The sequence below is a fragment of the Labeo rohita genome, chromosome 19 (genome assembly GCF_022985175.1).
Source record: "Labeo rohita strain BAU-BD-2019 chromosome 19, IGBB_LRoh.1.0, whole genome shotgun sequence".
NCBI lineage: Eukaryota > Metazoa > Chordata > Actinopteri > Cypriniformes > Cyprinidae > Labeo > Labeo rohita.
Window position 1 is genome coordinate 6568545 of NC_066887.1, and position 22594 is coordinate 6591138.

The 22594-nt window shown below is 32.7% G+C and overlaps 2 protein-coding genes and 1 long non-coding RNA gene across 3 annotated transcripts; 1 reads left to right on the top strand and 2 right to left on the bottom strand.

The window, feature by feature from the left end:
• Nucleotides 1–611: 611 nt before the first annotated feature.
• On the bottom strand, nt 612–6625 carry LOC127182003 (hepatic lectin-like). The gene is made up of 7 exons (XM_051137069.1): nt 6512–6625; nt 5920–5979; nt 5639–5764; nt 5366–5455; nt 2873–2997; nt 2095–2201; nt 612–1984 (listed from the first exon to the last, which is right to left on the bottom strand). Exons 1-7 carry the CDS (start codon nt 6576–6578, stop codon nt 1834–1836), a joined length of 726 nt encoding a protein of 241 aa, XP_050993026.1. The 5' UTR covers nt 6579–6625; the 3' UTR covers nt 612–1833.
• Nucleotides 6626–13552: 6927 nt separating this feature from the next.
• LOC127181613 (uncharacterized) lies at nt 13553–14748 on the top strand. Its single transcript, XM_051136423.1, has 3 exons — nt 13553–13998; nt 14108–14300; nt 14413–14748. The coding sequence occupies exons 1-3, from the start codon at nt 13655–13657 to the stop codon at nt 14599–14601; spliced, it is 726 nt and encodes a 241-aa protein (XP_050992380.1). The 5' UTR covers nt 13553–13654; the 3' UTR covers nt 14602–14748.
• Nucleotides 14749–21353: 6605 nt separating this feature from the next.
• Nucleotides 21354–22376, bottom strand: LOC127181621 (uncharacterized). The gene is made up of 3 exons (XR_007829789.1): nt 22272–22376; nt 21655–21716; nt 21354–21485 (listed from the first exon to the last, which is right to left on the bottom strand). It is a non-coding gene; the product is annotated as an uncharacterized LOC127181621 (long non-coding RNA).
• Nucleotides 22377–22594: the final 218 nt, after the last annotated feature.

Genomic DNA, 22594 nt, shown 5'->3' on the forward strand with positions numbered 1-22594 from the left:
TAAACCTATCCCTCACAGGAGACTGTTCACACTTTTACTTTCTCAAAACAAACTAATTCTGCATGATTTATAAGCCTGTTTCCTCATGGGGACCTAAAAAATGTCCCCACAAGGTCAAAATTTACTGGTATTGCTATACTTGTGGGGACATTTGGTTCCCCATAATGTGATAAATACCAGGTACACACACACAATGTCGTTCAAAACTTTGGGATCAGTAAGATATTTTATGAATTTTAAAGGATTCTCTTATGCCTACCAAGGCTGCATTTACTTTATCAAAAGTACAGGAAAAAAACAGTAATATTGTGAAATATTGTTATAGTTTAAAATAATGGATTGCTGTTTACTATATTTTAAAACATAGTCATTACTCCAGTCTTCAGTGTCACATGATCTTTCAGAAATCATTCTAACATACTGATTTATTACTGTTATTATCAGTGTTGAAAACAGTTGTGCTGCTTAATTTATTTATTTTTTTTGGAAACTCTGATTCTGGATTCTTTGAAAATAAAAGTCCTTTATAACATTATAAGTATATGCTATCACTTTTTATCAGTTTAACACATCCTTACTGAATAAAAGTATTTATTTCTTTAAAAAAAAAAAAAAAACATATTTACTGGCCGCAGACTTTTAAATGGTAGTTTATATTGTTACAAAAGATTTTTATTTTTAAAAAATGCTGTTCTTTGTAACTTTTTATTTATTAAAGAATCCTGAAAAAAATGTATCACAGGTTCCAACAAAATATTAAGCAGCACAACTGTTTTCAACATTGATAATAAATCAGCATATCAGAATGATTTCTGAAGGATCATGTTACACCGAAGACTGGAGAAATGATGCTAAAAATTCAGCTTCAATCACAGGAATAAATTATATTTTAAAACCTATTCACATAGAAAACAGTTATTTTACAATTAAATAATATTTCACAATATTACTGTTTTTTGTTCTGGATTTTTGATCAAATAAATGCAGCCTTGATGAGCATAAGAAATTTCTTTAAAAAATCTTGCTGATCCCAGACAACTGGGTTTGCATCTCTATGCTGGAAAATGATCAGCCAAAGACAGATATTCAAAAGTAATTTTTGTCATAGCATATTGTAGAAAAGAGTGTTATGCAGTTTTTTTCCCCTTTTTTAAGGTCTATTCTGTGTTGAACATCTGTAGGATGCAGGGTTTACTATGGTTTAATATGTAGCACAAACAAGTGCAATGCTAAAAGTGCTTGTGTAACAATGCAACTATATGTTTCTGTCATATGTTTTTTTAGGATTCTATGTAGAACACCGTAAAATATCCATATCATGAGTTTTACCATATCATCCTTGAAGAAAATGAACTGCCTTTCAGATATTTGAAATGCTTTACAGAAAAATAACATTCAGCAAAAGTGCACGTTTAGTCAATGGCTTTATTTCAAGCATTCATTGCTCTTTTAGTAGACATGACAATGCATATAAACATCCGAAACCTTAAGAATATTTAACTGAAGACATAAAATGATCTTTTCTTGTACTGGTCTATGGGTTGGTAGGATTTTTTATTTGTTTTTGAAATCTCTGTTAAACATCAACATTTATTGTAATATATGTTAAAATGTAATTTATTCCTGTGATCAAAGCTGATTTTTCAGCATCATTACTCCAGTCTGATTCTTTGATAAAAGTTCAAAACAACAGCATTTATTTGAAATATTTAATGTAAAAGTATCTTTTGATCAATTCAATGCATCCTTCCTGAATGAAAGTATTATTTTCTTAAAAAACAAATCTTACTGTTCCCAAACTTTCGGATGGTATAGTATGCCATGCTATCAATTTTACTTTTCACAGATAAACTTTTTCAGTTGTAAGCATGAAGCATCAAACCATTCACTCGCAGTTCCCAGACAAGCACAGTTTTCTCCATTTGAGTCCTCCTTAGTCCAGTTATCAGGTTCAGATAGACTACCTGTCCTTTTATGCCAGAACCTATTACAGCAAACCGTTGTACATTTCTTAGTTGCAGTACAGAAATCAAAAAGTAGCACAACAACATGAAACAGATGCATTTATGGTGAATAAAAAAAAAAAATTCTTACGTTTCTCCTGAGAGAGTAGTGTTGTCCACCCACATCCAGTGTCCTTCAGTGTACAAATCATTTAGTCCAATCCAATGCACCTCTTTCAGCTTTGAGGCCAAATTATCCTGGAAAAGGAAACAACGACAAGTCCACGACACTTTTCATAAATAAAGTACATTTGTCCCATGACTTTTAATGTTACATTTAATTGTGTCTATGTGTATTTAATAGTTATTCTGGTAATGGGGTTGGCAAAAAATAAATGTTATTGTTAATTATCAACATTTTCTGGAGATCAAGCACCTCCTTTTGGTTGTTTTTAAGAGTTTCTGCCCTATTTTGTATCACATTTTTAAAGTAAAATTTAAAGTGTCTCATGGAGTTTGTATAAGTGCAGACAAATCTGAAAACATAGAAATATATGGTCCCACTTTATATTAAGTGGCTTTAACTATTATATACTTACATAAAAAAAATAAGTGCAATGTACTTAATGTGGTCATATTGTATTGCAAAACACTTTTGCTGTTATTGAGGTGGAATATGGGTAAGGTTAGGGAGAGGTTTGGTGGTATGGGTAGGTTTAAGGGTAGGTTAAGGAGTAAGGGATGGGTCGACAGTGTAATTATAAATGTAACTACAGAATTTAATTACAGATGTAATTACATGCAGGCATTTTTTACATCTAAGCACAATGTAAATGCATTTATGTACACAATAAGTGCATTGTATCGAATTATTAATTTCAATGTAAGTATACAGTAGATAAGGCTACTTTATATAAATATATTCTTACCTGATCCTCTTTGCCTGTTATTGTGACCAGCTGGCCTCCAGTTTTCACACAGTAATCTCGACTTTCCATCCAGTTCAGTTTTTCTGAAGAGAAATAGTAGTACTTTCTCCTCTCAAATGTGCTGTCTGTGCAAGAAAAGTTTAATGCATATTAGTAAAATAAATCTATGGATGCATAACATTTGACATGAATGTACACACTTGAAGGCCACGTTCACAATGTCAGTTTTTGGGATTGACAACCGCATTTACTTACAGGTGTGAGTCTCGAAATGCGGTCTTGCAGCTTACAGTCGCTTTTCGAATACTGTCTGCGTGCAATGGTCAATCATATAACCATAGCAACACAAACCAAAGCAATATCAAATATGGCCACGTTCGTAAAACTGAGAGTATTACCAGTTTCTGACACAACATAAATCCAATCTAGCCATGAGTTCATCCATCAAATCATCATTAACCGACAGCAGCTTTTTGAGTGGATGGAGCATTTGAGCCGCGCAAAGAATGCAAAACTGACGGGAGGGAGCGGCTCCGGTGGATACTGGATATAAAACCAGTCAGATGACACACAGCTCATTTTTTTGTCACTGTAAGTTACCGAAACCACAAATTAAAGCACGCAGCTCACGGTAGACGTGCCTTTGTACGGCAGAGCGGCTCTCTAGCACTGAATAACGTGACAGACAACTAGTTGTCCAGTCCTGTTCCGTTCACACAGCGTGTGTGTTCTAAGAATGCGGTTGTGAGTCCTGAAAATTTAGGGGTGTGGGTTCGGTTATAGAATATGGGTTTCACACCTGTAAATAACCGTACTGTGTGTGAACATAACCGTATTAAAGGAGAGGTCCACTTCCAAAACAAAGATTCACATATAATATACTCACCCCCTTGTCATCCAAGATGTTCTTGTCTTTCTTTCTTCAGTCGTAAAGAATTATGTTTTTTGAGGAAAACATTTCTGCATTTTTCTCCATATAATGGACTGCTATGGTGCCCCGATTTTGAACTTCCAAAATGTAGTTTAAATGCAGCTTCAAATGCGGCTGTAAACGATCCCAGCCGAGGAAGAAGGGTCTTATCTAGTGAAACGATCGGTTATTTTAATTTAAAAAACAACAACAACAACAACAACAACAATTTAAACAATTTTTAATCTCAAACGCTCGTCTTGCCTTTCACTCCATGAACTCTGTATTTTCGCTGCAGAAGTACCGACCCAGTCTTTGCAAAGTGAACATGCAAAGAAGATCAAACACCCTTAACAAAACAGGCAAAATAAGGATATAACACAATTTTGAAGTTGAAGGAGAACATGAGATGGGACATACCCTAACTGTCATGAACCGGAACAAAAACAGTCCATGCAGAGTAAGACAAGATGAGCATTTGGCATCAAAAAGTATATAAATTGTATTTTTTGTATTAAAATAACCGTTACGCTAGATAAGACCCTTCTTCCTCGGCTGGGATCGTTTACAACCGCATTTGGGATCGTTGAAGCCGCATTTAAACTGCAGTTTGGAAGTTCAAAATCGGGGCACCAGAGCAGCCCATTATATGGAGAAAAATCCTGAAAACATAATTTCTTCACAACTGAAGAAAGAAAGACATGAACATTGTGGATGACAATGGGGTGAGTAAATTATTTGTAAATTGTTGTTCTGGAAGTGGACTTCTCCTTTAAGGACTCAAATATGGTATTGACAACCATATTCTGCTGCTGTGTGAACGGCCTTTAGCAAAATGTCAAAGCTGAGTTTTTTTAAGAATATAACCTAAGTCACCCTAAGTTAATGCCGATTACTGCAGCAGGATGGTCACAGTATCAAAAACAAAAAGTTTCTCTTCCTCAAATAGTACGTGGAGATGTAAAATAAAACTGAGACAGCTAAAATTAGTCACTCTTCTGTACTTTAGCAACTTAAACCATGATAACAGCAGGTGATTGTGTTACTTCCTCTCTCAGCCTTTTTAATGTTTTTGATAAAAATCACTTCTGCTCACCAAGACAGCTTTTATTTGATATACAGTAAAATATGAATATTGTGAAATATTAATAAAGTTTAAAACAGTTTTTTATGTGAATATATTGTAAAATGTAATTCATTCCTGTGATGCTAAAGCTGAATTTTCAGCATCAATACTCCAGTCTTCAGTGTCACATGATCCTTCAGAAACCATTCTAATATGCGGATTTCCTGCTCAAGAAACAGTTCTTATTATCAGTGTTGAACATATGTTTTTGTGTACACTGTGGTACATTTTTATGATTCTTTACAAAGTTCAAAGATACGATGTACTTAACAAACAACAACAACAAAAGTCATTAAGAAAGTGGAAGACGTAGTTTCTGTCCTGTAGTAGCACATCTGATACATGGGAAACACGCAGCCAAGGAATTCACATCCACACCCACAGTCTTTTCTCACACAGTCATGAACCTGCACCGGAAGGTCATTTATAACAACTAAACCACAGTACGGTTCCTCACCTGTGGCGTTCTGCTCCTGTATTTCACTGTCGACTGCAGCATTTCTGCTTTGCTCTTTTAACAAATCAAACAACCTCAGTTGCTTGGAATCTAGTGGTTTGGAGAATATCATATGGTCAGTATGTAAAAGTGTACTGGTCTAATGCTTTTATATGTAAAATCTACTATTTATTTATGATGTGCGTTACAGTATATGCTACACAATATGGCCTGTATAAATAAATGTTTCACAATGCGTGAACGTAATAAATGTTAAAAATACTGTGTACTCACAGAGAATTCCCAGAACGCACAGAGCCAGCAGAGCCACGAGGAGAGAGATACAAAGAACAGCCAGAAGAACTGCCTTATAGGACGGGTCTTTCTCTTTCTTAGATAGGAATGGTTGTTCAGATGCATCTGTAAGCACCCAGGCAGATCTATTATTCACATATTAAAGTTAATTATGATATTATGTCTGCAAGTCTCTGTCTAAACACCTCAACATTTTGGTCAATTTGAAAGTCATATTTTAGATGTCTGTGATAGATTGAACATCTAGCATTGAGAAGCACCTGCAGTGTCTTTTGTCTTCAGGTCATCAGTGTTTCTGTAAGTATAATAGTCTGCTTTACCTAAAGGATGCAAATGAGAAGACCTTTAAAAACGTAGAAAGTAAACATTTTGTAAAGGAAAGCAGCAGATTTCACATTTGTGAACCTAGACCACAAAACCAGTCACAAGGGTCAATTTTATATATGGAAATAAGCTTTTCATTGATGTATGGTTTGACTGAGATACAACTATTTGAAAATCAAGAATCTGAGGGTGCAAAAAAATCTAAATATAGAGAAAATCACCTTTAAAGTTGTCCAAATAAAGTTCTTAGCAATGCATATTACTAATCAAAAATTAAGTTTTGATATATTTACGGTAGGAAACTTACAAAATATGTTCATGGAACATGATCTTTACTTAATATCCTAATGAAATAAAAGAACATCAATAATTTTGACCCATACGATGTATTCTTGGTTATTGCTACGAATATACCTGTGCTACTTGCGACTGGTTTTGTGGTCCAGGGTCACATTTAAAAAATAACATCATTTACCATAAATGAAGTCATAAAATAGCATAGTCTAAAATTCATTTTATATGTCTTACCAGCTGAGGTTGGCTGTTTGTTGTCTTCCAGCCTTATAAATTCACCATTTGCATAGATAGTTGTCATTTTACAAGCTTTGTCTCTACAGCTCTAACCAGAAATCTAATCAGACCTCAGACTAATGTAGCCAGGAAATGTGGTTGTCTTTAACTCGACCAAGAGGAAGTCAGAACCAGTTGATCTGAACCATAGATAACATCTGTCTCCCCTAAAATATTATATATTTTATAAATAATATTTTATATATTGTAGATCAGAGTTTTGTTTACATTAATTTAAGAAGATTCTTCACTTGAGTAAAGTTTACTTGAGTATATATGAAAAAATAAAATGCACACAGACTTCCACCATACTCCACGAGCTTGAACTGTAATTCAGTGACTGAAAGATGGGTCTTTTAAAATCGCCTGCTCATAGCCTGAGCATTCAATATCATTTTTATTTATTTATTTGCTGTTTTATATCTGATTTGAGATAAACCAAAATCAGTTAATTCTCAGCACATATAGAGACCCTTTCCCCTATCATACTATGAGACTGTGTCTGTTCCCCTGAATTCCTCAGCATAACCAATAGCTTCGAAAAACTTGATGATGTAACAGAAACTACTGACTCTCTCTTTTCTAGCACTGTAGATACAGTCGCTCCTTTGCGCTCAAGGAAGATTAAGGAAAACAGTCCGACCCCGTGGTATAACAAGCACACTCGCGCCCTAAAGAGAGCAGCCCGAAAAATGGAGCGCAGCTGGAGGAAAACAAAACTACAGGTTTTTCGTACCGCCTGGCGTGAATGTACCCTATCCTATAGAATAGCATTAAAAACTGCAAGAAGAAAACAAACATAAGGGTATTAGGTATTTATTCAATACAGTGGCTAAATTAACAAAAAATAAAGAACCAACAGGCATTGACTTTCCCCATCAGCACAGCAGTAATGACTTCATGAACTACTTTACTTCCAAGATCGATACTATTAGAGAGAAAATTGTCGCCATGCAGCTGTCAGTTACAGCATCGCCTCAGATAGTGCGCTATAGATCTCCTGGGGAAAAATTCCACTCATTCTCTACTATAGGAGAGGAAGAACTGTATAAACTTGTTAAATCATCTAAACCAACAACATGTATGTTAGACCCTATTCCATCTAAGCTACTAAAAGAGGTGCTTCCAGATGTCATAGGTCCTCTTCTGAATATTATTAATTCATCACTGTCATTAGGATACGTCCCCAAAACCTTCAAACTGGCTGCTATTAAGCCTTTCATTAAGAAAAAAACAACTTGACCCCTATGAATTAATTAATTACAGACCAATATCAAATCTCCCTTTTCTGTCAAAGATACTAGAAAATGTAGCATCCTCACAATTATGTTCTGTGAGGATTTCCAGATAGGTTTTAGACCATACCATAGTACTGAGACTGCTCTCATTAGAGTTACAAATGATCTGCTCTTATCTTCCGATCGTGGTTGTATCTCTCTGTTAGCGCTACCGGATCTTAGTGCTACGTTTGACACTGTTGACCACAACATTCTCTTGAACAGACTTGAAAATTATGTTGCCATTAGTGCTAGTGCATTGGCATGGTTCAAATCATACTTATTGTGTGATATTGAATGAAAAGGTATCGTATCGATCATAAGTGCAGTATGGAGTACCTCAAGGCTCAGTACTGGGGCCATTACTTTTTACGCTTTACGTGTTACCCTTGGGTGATATCATCAGGAAACATGGTGTTAGTTTTCACTGTTATGCTGATGATACTCAGCTCTATATTTCGTCACGGCCCGGTGAAAAATACCAATTTGAAAAACTAACGGATTGTGTAGTTGAGATGATAACTGGATGACGAGTAATTTCTTACTGCTATATTCTGAAAAAACAGAGGTGTTGGACCTAAAACCTCTGCGTACAACAACCTAAAGCACTGTCTAAAACTTGATGGCTGCTCTGTCAATTCTTTGTCAGCAGTCAGGAACCTAGGTGTGCTATTTGATAGCAATCTTTCCTTCGAAAGCCACATCTCTAGCATTTGTAAAACAGCATTTTTCCATCTCAAAAATATATCTAAACTACTACCTATGCTTTCAATGTCAAATGTAGAAATGTAAATTAATGCGTTTATGACCTCAAGGTTAGATTATTGTAATGCTTTATTGGGTGGTTGTTCAGCATGCTTATAAGTAATAAGTAGCCACCAGATCCAGTCTGTATCCAGATCAGAGGGTCACTGCAGTCCCCTGGATCCAGTCCGTACCCAGCACAGATGATGGATCAGCACCTAGAGACGACCTTTACATCCGTGAATGTCAGTGGGGACCATGTCAACAAGATGAGCCCCAGAGACGGACCATCAATGAAGAATTTATTACCCAAATGGCCGTCGGCGCAAGACCACGGGAACCAGATGAGTCCTCTGCAATCTGACTTTGCTGCAGCATGGAACTTTTGCATTATTGACACACTATTGTCCTATTTAATACTGTAAAGTTGCTTTGACACAACCTGTTTTGTTAAAAAGCGCTGTATAAATAAATGTGATTGATTGACTGATAAAAAGCTGATTCAAAACCCACCCAAAATCAACAAAAACTAGCCCATTTACCCCCGATCCAGTCACAGTTGACAGTGGGATTCCCATAAAGGGCTTCAATATACTTTATGGGATTTATTAGTATGTCCCATAAAGTATATTAAAGTATTTTGATTCTATTTACTCTTGTAAATCTAATTTGGATGATTTTAGCTAGACTTGGATATACACAATTAATTATGTAATCTGTATTTTATACATCTTCAAGTACTTTTAAATATTTTTAATACATAAGCATTTTTAAATGTTTTTGTGCATTTAATTCTTCTGACTTTGAACTAAATTTTTATTGCTTGCATTGTTTGTTTAAACGCTGCCACCAACATAGTATAATGTAGTATTTACAATAGTAAACTATAGTATACTATAGTATATTATAGTATATTTTTTAACTTATACTACAGTATACTATACTATTGACTATAGTGAGTTCATAAACTGTAGTAAATACTGTAGTAAACTTTAGAATTTACTATAGTAAATTGTAGTGCACTGTAGTATATTATAGTATTTACTATACTTAACTACATACTGTAGTATTAACTGTAGTGAGTTTGCAACTGTAGTAAAATGTTTTTGCTATAGTAAACTTTAGTAATACTGTAGTATACTGTAGAATATTATAAACTACACTTTACTATATCATAATGTAGTATTGACTATAGTGATAATCTGTGAGTTATTATAGGATACTGTTAGAAAATACAGTGTGTGTTCAGTAGATGTTGCTATCTGTACCACTCTGTACTTTTCAGAATGGGAAACTGGGGATTAACCAGAAAAACTAAAAATGGCACTTCATGACCTAAAGTTTGCCGAAGTTTTTGCCTCTAAACCATATAGTCCTCTTACTTCTTATAGTCTTTGAACTAAACTCTTTTAACACGTTTGTACACATCCTCTTACAATAAATTAAAAACTGATATTTTCTGGTCTGTGTCAAATCTTTTAACAGCATAAATATACTAATACTTCACAGGATTCGGGTGAAGTAATGAACTGATTATAACTGATATGCCACCAGAATGGCCATTTCACGATTCCCAGCCACCAGAGGGCATTGCTGCCTGACGTCCCATAGATTTAACCAAAATGACCCGGTGAACAGGCGGGAAGGATTTTTTTATTTTATTTTAAAATGCCTGTAAATCAGTTGTTGCTTCGCACATTAACTGTTATGTACATGGTTATTTCGCGGACAAGCGATATATAGAAGTCGTAAAGATGGATGTGTGCACACTGGCAACACAGGTAATTTACTTAACACTAAATATGTCTATTTGTAGGCTATTTTGCAGGAAATATTACCCATGAACATATATCTGGAATTATTAACAAAAAACTATTTGAATATAATATGCAATAAATAATCCTCTAATATTACTAAATTTGTAATGGTTTTACTGGTTATAACGGGACTTGAATTGGTTTTAATAGAAACGATAATCAAGTGGGTTTTTACTTGTAATTGATCGTGGCTTGTTAAAACCACTAAAACCTAATGGAATATTTCCCAAAACACACTATGGAAAACCGTTTTATAATAGTTAAAAGTTGATGGTTTGTAATGGTTGTAATGGTATTTGTAGTGGAAACCATTAGAATTTCTGTAATTATTTCTATTTTTTATAGCAAGTGCAACTCTGTCTTTTTATATTTGCAATATAAATGTATTAAGTTTTTATATATTGATGTGTTACGTGTTAATCAAAACTTCTGCCGTTAAATTAAACGCTGAATGATGCACATGCTATACTAAAAAACACAAATATGATAACATGCATATAAAGTATTCAGATTTAAAATGATATTTGCAATATTTATACTGGTGTCTCCTCTTTTTAGCATTTAATGCTCGCTCATGATGATGAACATGCTGAAATAATTCGCTTACCCATCAAATTAGAACTAAGTGAACTAATTTACCTGCTCATGAAGTTCGCGTTGTAAGCGACAGTACAGGGAGATGTTAAATATAAAAACGCGGACTACCTGTGTAATGTTTACTTAAAAATAAGATGATAAGGCGTGGGAATTACAAAATGGCGGTGTGGAGATGTTTACTATTGTGATGTTGAGCGTCCCCGGTTGCCTTGGTTACTGTGGAACGTTAGATCATTAAGTCACGCGAGGCGCTTCAGAACCTTAATTGGATTAGAATCATTATTCCGTGATCGAGTATCAGTGAATCTCTGTCTGAGCGAGTACAACTATTTATTTGAATCGTAGTTCTCCTCAAAAATCAGAAATTCAGTTTGATCATTTCCAATAGCTCACGAGAGATCTGTGAACACTCTCAGGACTGTGTAAACGTGAACTTTTTAAAGTTGTATTATTCTTTATATGAATAGTTATCACAGAGGACCACAAATGTCTTCCAACAAGAATACACCATCTTCTTGTTCATCATCATCATCATCATCTTCATCTTCTTCTTCGTCCTCAGTTGTGGATGAAATGTCAGAGATGTCGCTGAACAACACATCTCTCGGCTTGTCCGAGGAGGACTTTTCCTCCTGCTCCGTCGACAGGATTTTAAAACAACAAATGCTGCTGAACAAAATCTCAGACCTCCAGTACAGGGCCCAAGCACGACAGGACGAGTTTCAGACCCTGCTGGAGCGATTTAACCATATACGTTAGTAATCTGTTTTTCATTATACATTTATGCATTTTAAGAGCTGCATTGTGTGAAAAGATCAATTGCAAAAATATCAAAATGACTATAAAAGAACAGTAATTATGTATTATTATAATAGAATTGTTATATAGCCTAATGGAAATGATTGTATGTATTGTTATCCCTGGATCACAAAACCAGTCATAAGGGTCAATTTCTCAAAATTGAGATTTTGATCATCTGAAAGCTGAATAAATACGCTTTGCATTGATGTATGGTGTGTTAGGAAAGGACAATATTTGGTTAAGATGCAACTATTTAAAAATCTGGAATCTGAGGGTGCAAAAAAATCAAAATATTTTAAAAAATCGCCTTTAAAGTTTTGTCCTAATGAAGTTCTTAACAATGTTTATTACTAATCAAATATATTTACAGTAGGAATTTTACAAAATATCTTTATGGAACATGATCTTTACTTAATATCCTACTGATTTTTGCCATAAAAGAAAAATCAATAATTTTGACCCATACAATGTATTTTTGGCTATTGCTACAAATATACCCCAGCGACTTAAGACTGGTTTTGTGGTCCAGGGTCACATATTAGAAAATAAATGTGTTATTCTGATTAATCGTGCAGCGCTAATCCATGTATTAATGTGCTTTTTAATATAATCTAATTGTACTGAGCAGTTAATGATATTAATGTTTTACTTCCTACAGAGGAATCGCTAGAATGGGAGATTGAAAAGTAGAGAAATCCATGGTCAACATGGAGTGGCTGGAGGACTTTCAAACGTCCATTGATGAGTTTCAGGCCAGCATGACGAACAAAGTAAGCCGCCTTCGAGAGAACATCAAAAAAATGCAGGCGGTTGCAGCTAAAAAGGTCTGCCCGTGAAGGCAAAAGGTAAGTTAATGTACACAGCATTGTTCATAAAAAAGCTGATTTTAATCACTTGCAATGTGATCTAAAATGTTGGGGTTGCTTACACTGTAAAATGTGTTTGTTTTCAGGTAAACCAGGAAAAGAGAGTCTTGATGCCAAAGTAGTCAAAAGCATCCAGTCTCTGCCGGCTTGCCCCACGGTAAAAGAAATCAAGGCAAATCCGAGTGCCGCTTCAACGTATTCATCCAACCTGATCGGTGTGTTGAATAACATCACGAAATCAACCTCCAGCAGTCCAGCCACAACTCGGGCATTGAAACTGTCAACAGCGACCATTGAAAACCTCAACAAGGCTTTTCAAGATCGCTGTTTTGAAATAAGATCTCTGAAGACACCTCAGAAAGACAGCAGCAAGGTGGCTAAAGATGCGTATAGAGATCCTGTGCACCAGTATGGGTCTGCCGTTCAGCAGCAGAAGGTGCCAAAACCGCCTGCCTTTCCAAGAAGACCCAAGGCAGATGATTACACTTTCCTGCAGGTCCAGGACTCTCCTGTAAGGGAGGCAAATTTTGAAGGTTTGCCACAAGAAAGACCAGTGGCAACTTCAGACAAGGCTCCAAAAGACCTCCAGAGACCATCTGCTGATGGCCCGTTTCCTCCTGCTACTCCCAGAGCTTTTGCTCTCCCCAAGATTGCACAATCTGTCGAGGAGACAAAGGTTTCAGTGGAGCAGAAGGAAAAGATCCCAGCATTTGAAGAGATGATGGCTCATCCTTCACCTGTGAGGTCTTTTGTTCTTCCTGAGATCAAAGTCTGTGGAAGAGACAAAAGTCGGAGCCAATGGAGAAAACATCATTTGAAGAGATGATAGCTCCGAAAGACCTCCAGAGTCCATCTTCTCATGGCTTCCAGCGTCCATCCCACGTCAGATCTTTTGCTTCTCCTCAGACTTTGTGGTATGTTGAGGAGACAAATGTTTATGGTGTGCAAGTGGAAGAACGCCACAGTCAGTCTCCAGTCCACACCCGTCCTTCCTCGGCTATGAAACTGCCCAGACTTCAGACTCAGAAGTCTGACAAGCCAGAGACTCGTAAATATGATTCACCAGTCTCTGGCAACATTGAGAGGCAGTGCAAGAAAGACAGCGAGGAAGACGTTGACAAACTGCTTCGCGCAAGGACGTACAATCCATCCATCGTAGTAGACGTCAAGGCTCAAGAAAGAAACCTTCAACAGCTGGATCGTTCTTTCGAAAATAGCAACATCTCCTCTGAAATGTACAACCTGTGCAGGGGAACTGTCAATCAGACCCTTCAGAGTGTTGAGCTGCGCCTTGGATGTCTCTTACGAAGATACATCAGACACGTCCAAATGAAGCAATTAAGGTAAGAACGACTTACAGTGAACTGTTTGTGTTTTAGTGTAATCATTTTAAAACATGCCATAACAAAAATCAAATTTTTGCTCATTCCGTATGTGTTCTTTGTTCTACAGGAAGACGCTCGATGAAAATTTCAAAGAGACCAGAAATTTAAAGGATGGACTGGAGTTTAAAAAGGTTCATTCGCAGCTCTGCAAATTCGACCGCTTTCAGCAGAGCGTCAAAACCATCTGGGATGTCGAGCAAGCTTCTGCTGACGAGACGCGCAGGCTGTGCATCGCACGAACGGCCCATTTATTCCAACAGGTTAGTAAGAATTAGACAAAATGGACTTGATGGATACTAAGTCTAATGCTAATTTGTCTTGTGGTAATAACAGCATGTAAATAGCTAATTCATTTTTTGTTTTTGTCCACAGGTGAATGCGATGCATGGCCTACATCTGACAGGCATAGCAAGCATGCAGAAGCATGTATCACTGCCTCTGCTCACGGTGACACCGGTGCGGTTCAGCTGTCCGTCTCCTCCTCAAAAACCGCAAACCGCACCCAGCAGAGCCAGTACAGCGCGTCATCTTCAAATCCACCCAAAGCTCTGCACGGCATAAAGGCGACCAGGAACGTACCAGGCAGTTCCCTAAAGATCAGTCGCGCTCAGTGTTTATGGCCAGTGTAAACAAATGGGTAAGATAATGCCTGTAAATCAGGGGTGCCCAACCCTGTTCCTGGAGATCGACCTTCCCGCAGAGTTCATCTCCAACCCTGATCAAACACACCTGTCTGTAATTATCAAGTGCTCCTTAAGATCCTAATTATTTGGTTCAGGTGTGTTTGATCAGGGTTGGAGCTGAACTCTGCAGGAAGGTCGATCTCCAGAAACAGGGTTGGGCACCCCTGCTGTAAATGAACCCAAGAACAGATTATTGAAATGTTGCAGGAAAATCAAAAGCCTGGACTCTGGAGGCATCAGATTAGGAAACAGAAACACTGGCCTGTATATAATCATAAGAAGATGGGTTCATTTAAATAATTTCAATAATATTTATTTTCATGTGAAATAGCTATTTTTAAAATAATATTTTTGTTTAACCCTTTAACTGTCACCCAACATTTTTAAACATAGATGTGAAAGTGCACTATCCAAATTTAAATTGTTATAATTCTTGACCTAAAGTTGGTCTCTTTTTAAAGGAGACAGTCAGCACATTATTGTCAAAGTGATATAATGAAAATATAGAACAGTTATAGAAAGTTATATTTACTGTAAAGAAAATGTGCTGTACTCATTTTTAAAATTTTCATATTTAAGAAAATTTTACAGAATAATTTTTAATCCAAAATTGGTATAAAATGAAGGACTCCTGTTATGATGTAGATTTTTTTGAGGTGCACTCTTGTTGTAAATTCCTTCGTAATTTGTAATCATAAACAGTGGTAAAATGTATATTTAGGAGTCTTAGATCTTAGAGAATATATAGTTTGGCATGATTAGATTAAGAGTAAAGGCGGGATGGTGAAAGTTAAGGGGTTAACCTGACATTGTAATAAAGTTGTTAAAGATATAAATAATAAAATAATAAAAAAATAAATAATATATAATAAAATTTATAGAAGTTAGATATAAATAAAAAAAAAAAAAATAAAATAAAAATATATAATAAATTTATGAAGTTAAAGATAAATAAAAAAATAATAAAAAAAAAAATAATATAAAATTTATAGAAGTTAAATATAAATAATAAAATAATAAAAAAATAAATAATATATAATAAAATGTATAGAAGTTAGATATAAATAATAAAATAATAAAAATAAATAATAAAATATAATAAAATAAATAATAAAATAATAAAAAATAAATAATATATAATACAATTTATGAAGTTAGATATAAATAATAAAATAAAAAACAATATATAAAATTTATAAAAGTTAGATATAAATAATAAAATAATAAAAAAATATATATATAAAATTTATAGAAGTTAAATATGTAAATAATAAAATAATAAGTAAAATAAATAATATATAATAAAATGTGCTCAATTAAATAATATAAAAATAAATAATAAATTATAAATAATATTTTTAAAATGTATACAAGTTAGATCTAAATAATAAAATAATAAAAATAATATATAATAAAATGTATTCAAGTTAGATATAAATAATAAAATAATAAAAAATAAATAATATATAATACAATTTATGAAGTTAGTTATAAATAATAAAATAAAAAACAAATAATATATAAAATTTATAGAAGTTAGATATAAATAATAAAATAATAAAAATAATAAAAATATATATAAAAATTTATAGAAGTTAAATATAAATAATAAAATAATAAAAAAAATAAATATAATAAAATGTATGAAGTTAGATATAAATAATAAAATAATAAAAAATAAATAATATATAATAAAATTTATGAAGTTAAATATAAATAATAAAAATAAAAGTAATATATAAAATTTATAGAAGTTAGATATAAATAATAAAATAATAAAAAAATAAATAATATATAAAATTTATAGACGTTAAATATGTAAATAATAAAATAATAAGTAAAATAAATAATATATAATAAAATGTGCTCAATTAAATAATATAAAAATAAAATAATAAAGAATAAATAATATATAATAAAATGTATTCAAGTTAGATATAAATAATAAAATAATAAATAATAAATAATATATAATAAACTTTATGAAGTTAGATATAAATAATAAAATAAAAAAAATAAATAATATATAAAATTTATAGAAGTTAGATATAAATAATAAAATAATAAAAAAATAATATATATATAAAATTTATAGAAGTTGTAAATATGTAAATAATAAAATAATAAGTCAAATAAATAATATATAATAAAATGTGCTCAATCCTACAAAAAACTGCCCAAGTTTTAGAAGTTAGATATAAATAATAAAATAATAAAAAATAAATAATATATAATAAAATGTATGAAGTTATATAAATAATAAAATAAAAAATAAATAATATATATACAATTCATAGAAATATGTAAATAATAAAATAATAAGTAAAATAAATACTATATAATAAAATGTGTTCAATTAAATAATATAAAAATAAAATAATAAAGAATAAATAATATACAATAAAATGCGCTCAATTAAATAACATAAAAATAAAATAAAAAAATAATATATAATAAAATGTATTCAAGTTAGATATAATAAAATAAAAAAATAAATAATATATAATAAAATGTATAGAGGTTAGATATAAATAATAAAATAATAAAAAAATAAATAATATATAATAAAATGTATACAAGTTAGATATAAAATATAAAACAGTATATAAAATATAATAAAATGTATTCAAGTTAGATATAAATAATAAAATAATAAAAAAATAAATAATATAATAAAATTTATAGAAGTTAGATATAAATAATAAAATAATAAATAAATAATATATAATAAACTTTATAGAAGTTAAAGATGTAAATAATAAAAGAAGTCAAATAAATAATATAATAACATTTCTAGAAGTTAGATATAAATAATAATAAAAAAATAATATATATAAAATTTATAAAAGTTAAATATGTAAATAATAAAATAAGTAAAATAAATAATATATAATAAAATGTGCTCAATTAAATAATATAAAAATAAATAATAAATTATGATAAAATTTAAAATTTAGAAGTTAAAGATAAATAAATTAAAAATAATAAAATAAAATGTATAGAAGTTAGATATAAGTAATAAAAAATAAATCATATATAATAAAATTTATAGAAGTTAAAGATGTAAATAATAAAATATTAATTAAAATAAATAATATATAATAAAATGTGCTTAAATGAATAATATAAAAATAAATAATAAATTGTGATAAAAAAAACCTTTTAAAACCCAAAGAAATAAAAAATGAATACTGTATGATTGGGGTGTTCTGTGATTGTGTGTTCATTGATTTTGTTAACAATAATTAGGCAATGTTTTGCTAAGTGTGTTTTGAATGCATTTACACTGCACTTACAATTACATATATAATGCTATGAGATGTTTTTATTAAATTATAAATATGATTAAATTATAAAAATGTCAAATTAAAAAGTACTTTACATATTAAACTATGACCGCCAATAGGTGGCAGCAAGTCACTGTTTTAATGAGTGAATTTCGTGAGTCATTCATTCAACCCATTCATTCATAAGGCTGATTCAGCAGGAACAAAGCAAGTGACTTATGAATAGAGGTCGACCGATATTGGATTTTACAGATACTGATAACTAGGTATCGGAAAGATGAAAAAAAAAGTAGCCTACTAAACCATACTTTGTAAATGAATAAAACTATTAATATTAATTATATTATAACAAGGAACAATACTTCTATTCAATAGCTTTTATCAATCTTAATGTTACAAATGCACTCATATTATAAAGTGTTGTCATTACATCAACAGTTAAGCTAAAGTTGCCATCTTTATCTACACAAAGGCCACAGTATTGAAACTGCATACATATGGATATTGTGTACTTTCACAATTTAACTGCTTCTCTTCTAGAACATTTGTGGTTTTAATCAAAATATAAAAATATGTTAGTCACACAACGGGCAAAAGTGCAACGCCGCAACTAGAAGATCCAGTATCACAAACACTGGACGCATCACGTTCAATTCAAGCGGTGTCTACAAGACTTTATTTGATCACCAAACGGGCAAAAGTATACTGCTGTCCTTTCTCCACTAATGCAGCATCTACTGGGCGAAGTCGGTGAGACTGACCAAGGGGGAGCCGGTGGGACGAGGTCACTTCTTTGAGCACGACTTGTATTTTCTGCAACTGAGGGTTTGCAACTCAGACACTGGAGTATTTGCCGACTGCTTTATCACAGGATCTGTGAAAGGGAAAAAGAATTGACATAAAAATAGCCAATAACAGTTTTGCATCCATGATTGAATATATGTATTATAATTTGCATTGTTATTCATTAGAATTTTGTTGACATCTCAGTTTACCTTTTGACAATATCCTCATCAAGCTTGACAAATGAGTGTCCATGCTTATCCTCTTGTCTGTCATCACTGTACAGCACTCTGAGTTACACTGAACATAAGATTAGAAGAAGTCCAACAACAGCACTTACAGTGAGTTCAAGTACAAACTCACTGATATTATTTAATAAATTATTACAATAAAGCAACCTGTGAGTATTACAGGGTCTGTTGATAATTATTGTGGTTTATTGTAAACTAGGGTATTTTGCAAAAATGTGTCTGTTGTGGTAATGCTAACATGCACTCTCTTTACCTCTGTTGCGAAGGTAATAAATAAATAAATAAAAATTAGAAGTTGTCCTAGTAGTCCTCGCATACAATATTTTGCACAAGTGCCTTGCCGCTTTACAAAAAATAAATAAACAACCGATTTAGCCACCCGGAATAGACACATTGCTCACATTTTTCTTCCAAGATTGAGTGAATCACCCTCCATTAGATTGATTAAAAAAATCTCTATAACAGAGGTGATGCGACATTAAAATATACTTACTATTCCTTTGCTCGTCTCTGCACTCAGATTTCAGTTTATCTACTATAGCTGATCTGAAAAACAACAAATGGGAAATCAGGAATTTAGAAATAAATACCCAACTTAATTTTACAAATAAAATAATGTTAATGTTGTACATGTTATAATGTCTAGTTAATTTTTTTCTGCCAATGCATGTGTCAAAAACACAACTGGCACAAATCTTACCTGAAGTCGCAGTGAGGTTCCAAAAGCCCGACGCCATACATGCTTGCAGAAGCTGGTAGAAATGAGAACATACCACTATATGTTATAATTAATTTCATACTTTCACCCAAAACAATTTGAATTGTTTCATCACTCACCCTTCCCTGCTGAAAAAACAGCTTAAACCAGCTTAAGCTGGTCAAGCTGGTTTAAGCTGGTCTCCCAGCCTGGTCATAGCTGGTTTATCAAGCTGGTTTTATAGGGGTTTGGACCACTTTTTTAGCTGGTCAGCCTGACTGGTCTTAAAGATGAACAATAACAGAATTATTTCATTCTTATTTATCTGAGTTCTTTTTAATTCTTATTTTTATTTTATTCTTATTTTAACATATTATGCATTTTAATTTTTTCTTTTCTTTTTTTGTTATATCTTGTATTTTTTGGGATATGTAATGCCCCACTTGTTTCTCCCTCTTCTCTCTCTCTCTTCTTTCAGGCTCCTTTTGTTTCTGCCAGTCACTGAAACAGACTTAAAAAAGAAATAATTAAGATTATTAATGTGTGAATTTTAAGTAAAACTACTTAAAAAACAAACTATAATGTCATGTCCTGATAGCTGTTTTCTTTCATTGCTAAAATAAAGATAAAATTTATATTTCCAAAAGGAAGTGTATATATATATATATATATTTCTGTAGGTGTTTAATTAATGTAGCTATTTTATTGATAAATGAGTATACATGGATGAATATGAATAGGAATATCTTAGCATGAATAATTTTTAGCTGTTTTTTTTTTTTTTTTAGCTAAATTGACTATGGTTACAAGTGCTGCCTCCTGAGTTCTGATCATCAATTAACCATTAGTCTATCAAAATTTAATTAGATGCTTAATCATAGAAAAAAAAATTCCACAGGAAGTGGTGAAGTCCATTATGTAATGCTGGCCCCAGGTCTCTCTGAACTTGAGGGTGTCAAAAACAACAACAACAACAACAACAAAAACCCAGAAACTCCATGCTTGCTTCACAGACATGAAAAATGTATCTATAGAAAGCAAAATGTCTACTTTTGAATAAGCCAGTTAAAATGGAAAACAAATATTTTCAGATCGTGTAATTCATTCAATCAAACATGGAGAGGCCAAATGGTTACATATAGTGCATGCATGAATGAATAGAAAAAATTAGATTACCTCTCAACAAATAGAAAACAGAAAATTGAAATCTTATCTAACAATAGAAGTTTTTACTATCAATTTCAGTTTAACACATACTTGTTGAATAAAAGTTATAACAAAAACACACACAAAAAAGTATCACAGGTTCTAATATAATTTTTTTTTTAATATATACATTTTAAAGTATATTAAAAATAGACAAAAGAAAACAATATTTTAAATTGCAATAATATTTTACAACAATATTTTTTTTCTTTTTTTAATATTTCAATTAATTTTCTGTATTTTTGATCAATTAAATTCAGCTTTGATGAACAGAAGAGACTTATTTCATAAAAAACAAAAAATCGTACTAATCCCAAACTATTGAACAGCAATGTAGATAATAAAAGAATATAATAAAAGAAAAAAGGAGATCTTGGTATGTGCGTATGTCTTACATTTCAGAAATTCCACTGAAAATCCTTCACTTTGCAAAGAAGAGTGGCAACTTGGGTTCACTTCAACCGTTTTTTTCTGTACCATTTGCCCTGTTGTTTTAGATGGCACTTTTCCTTTCGACTTCTTTGCTCCTCTTAAATATCTACAAATCAGTCAGGAACAGACAATATGTAATTCACATTAGTTTTAGCTTTTGAGACATCTGAATCATTCTCCCTCAAAAACTGTCTCTCTTCTGGAGTTGAGAAACATCTTCTAATATATCTATATGTAAAATTCAGGTATTCAAATTCTTAAAATGCAACCATTACCTTTGAATGAACTCCAAATCTCCGTCTGTATCCTGGTAAGGTTACTCCAGAGTGAATATATGCTGCAAAAAGGCCAGACAGGAAGATGGGCTGGATTAACTCATTCTTTGAACCAAAGTTAGCAAAAAGCATTACAATCAAGTAATAAGCGAATTAGCAAGTTATGAAAGGTTCTCGCACAGCTGGCTTTAACAGCACCGTTCAGAGTTTACGTGCCAGTTCACGTCCTCCGCGAATTGCGAGACTTAAGTAACGTCACGCGTTTCATTTCGGCGCCCCTGTTAACAGATGACTGCTTGTGCAAATTTGATTTATATCATTAAAATAATCACAAGAAAGTGTACTGAACAACACGACGTTCCCGTGAATCACAACTGTTGTTAATGAAGCGTGTAATTATTACCGTAGGAACCCAGAGATTTTCCGCCTATAGCCGCTATGAGGCCGGGGAATGTTTGAAATCCTCCCGCGACCGCGCTCCTTAAACCCGGCACAAGTCTCCCTCGCGCCCCGCGGACGGAGGATTCGTTAATCTGCGGTTTCCGCAAATGTAGACACCTTAATACACTACTGCAGTTACCAAGCATGAAAAATTAAAAGTGAAATAAATCACTTACCACAGTTGTGAATCGTACTTATTGCCGCTCCTGAATGTCGACCGTTGAAGAAAACCCCGCCTCTGTAGATTTAAAATTTACAGCAATATGCTGTACTTTTGCGTCAAACCACCACGTGATCCACGTGATCAGATTATGCTTTAAGCATTTCTTGTTAAAGATATTGTTTTTTCCTAGTGTTTTTTAATTGCAGGTGATTGTTATTTATTATATAAAGACTGTGTTTGTTTCATTTATATTTGGTCTTACAACTATGGTGAATGTATTTCCTCAGACAATAATTTAATCTGATTTGAGTTCTATGCTGATTTTTTTGAGTACTA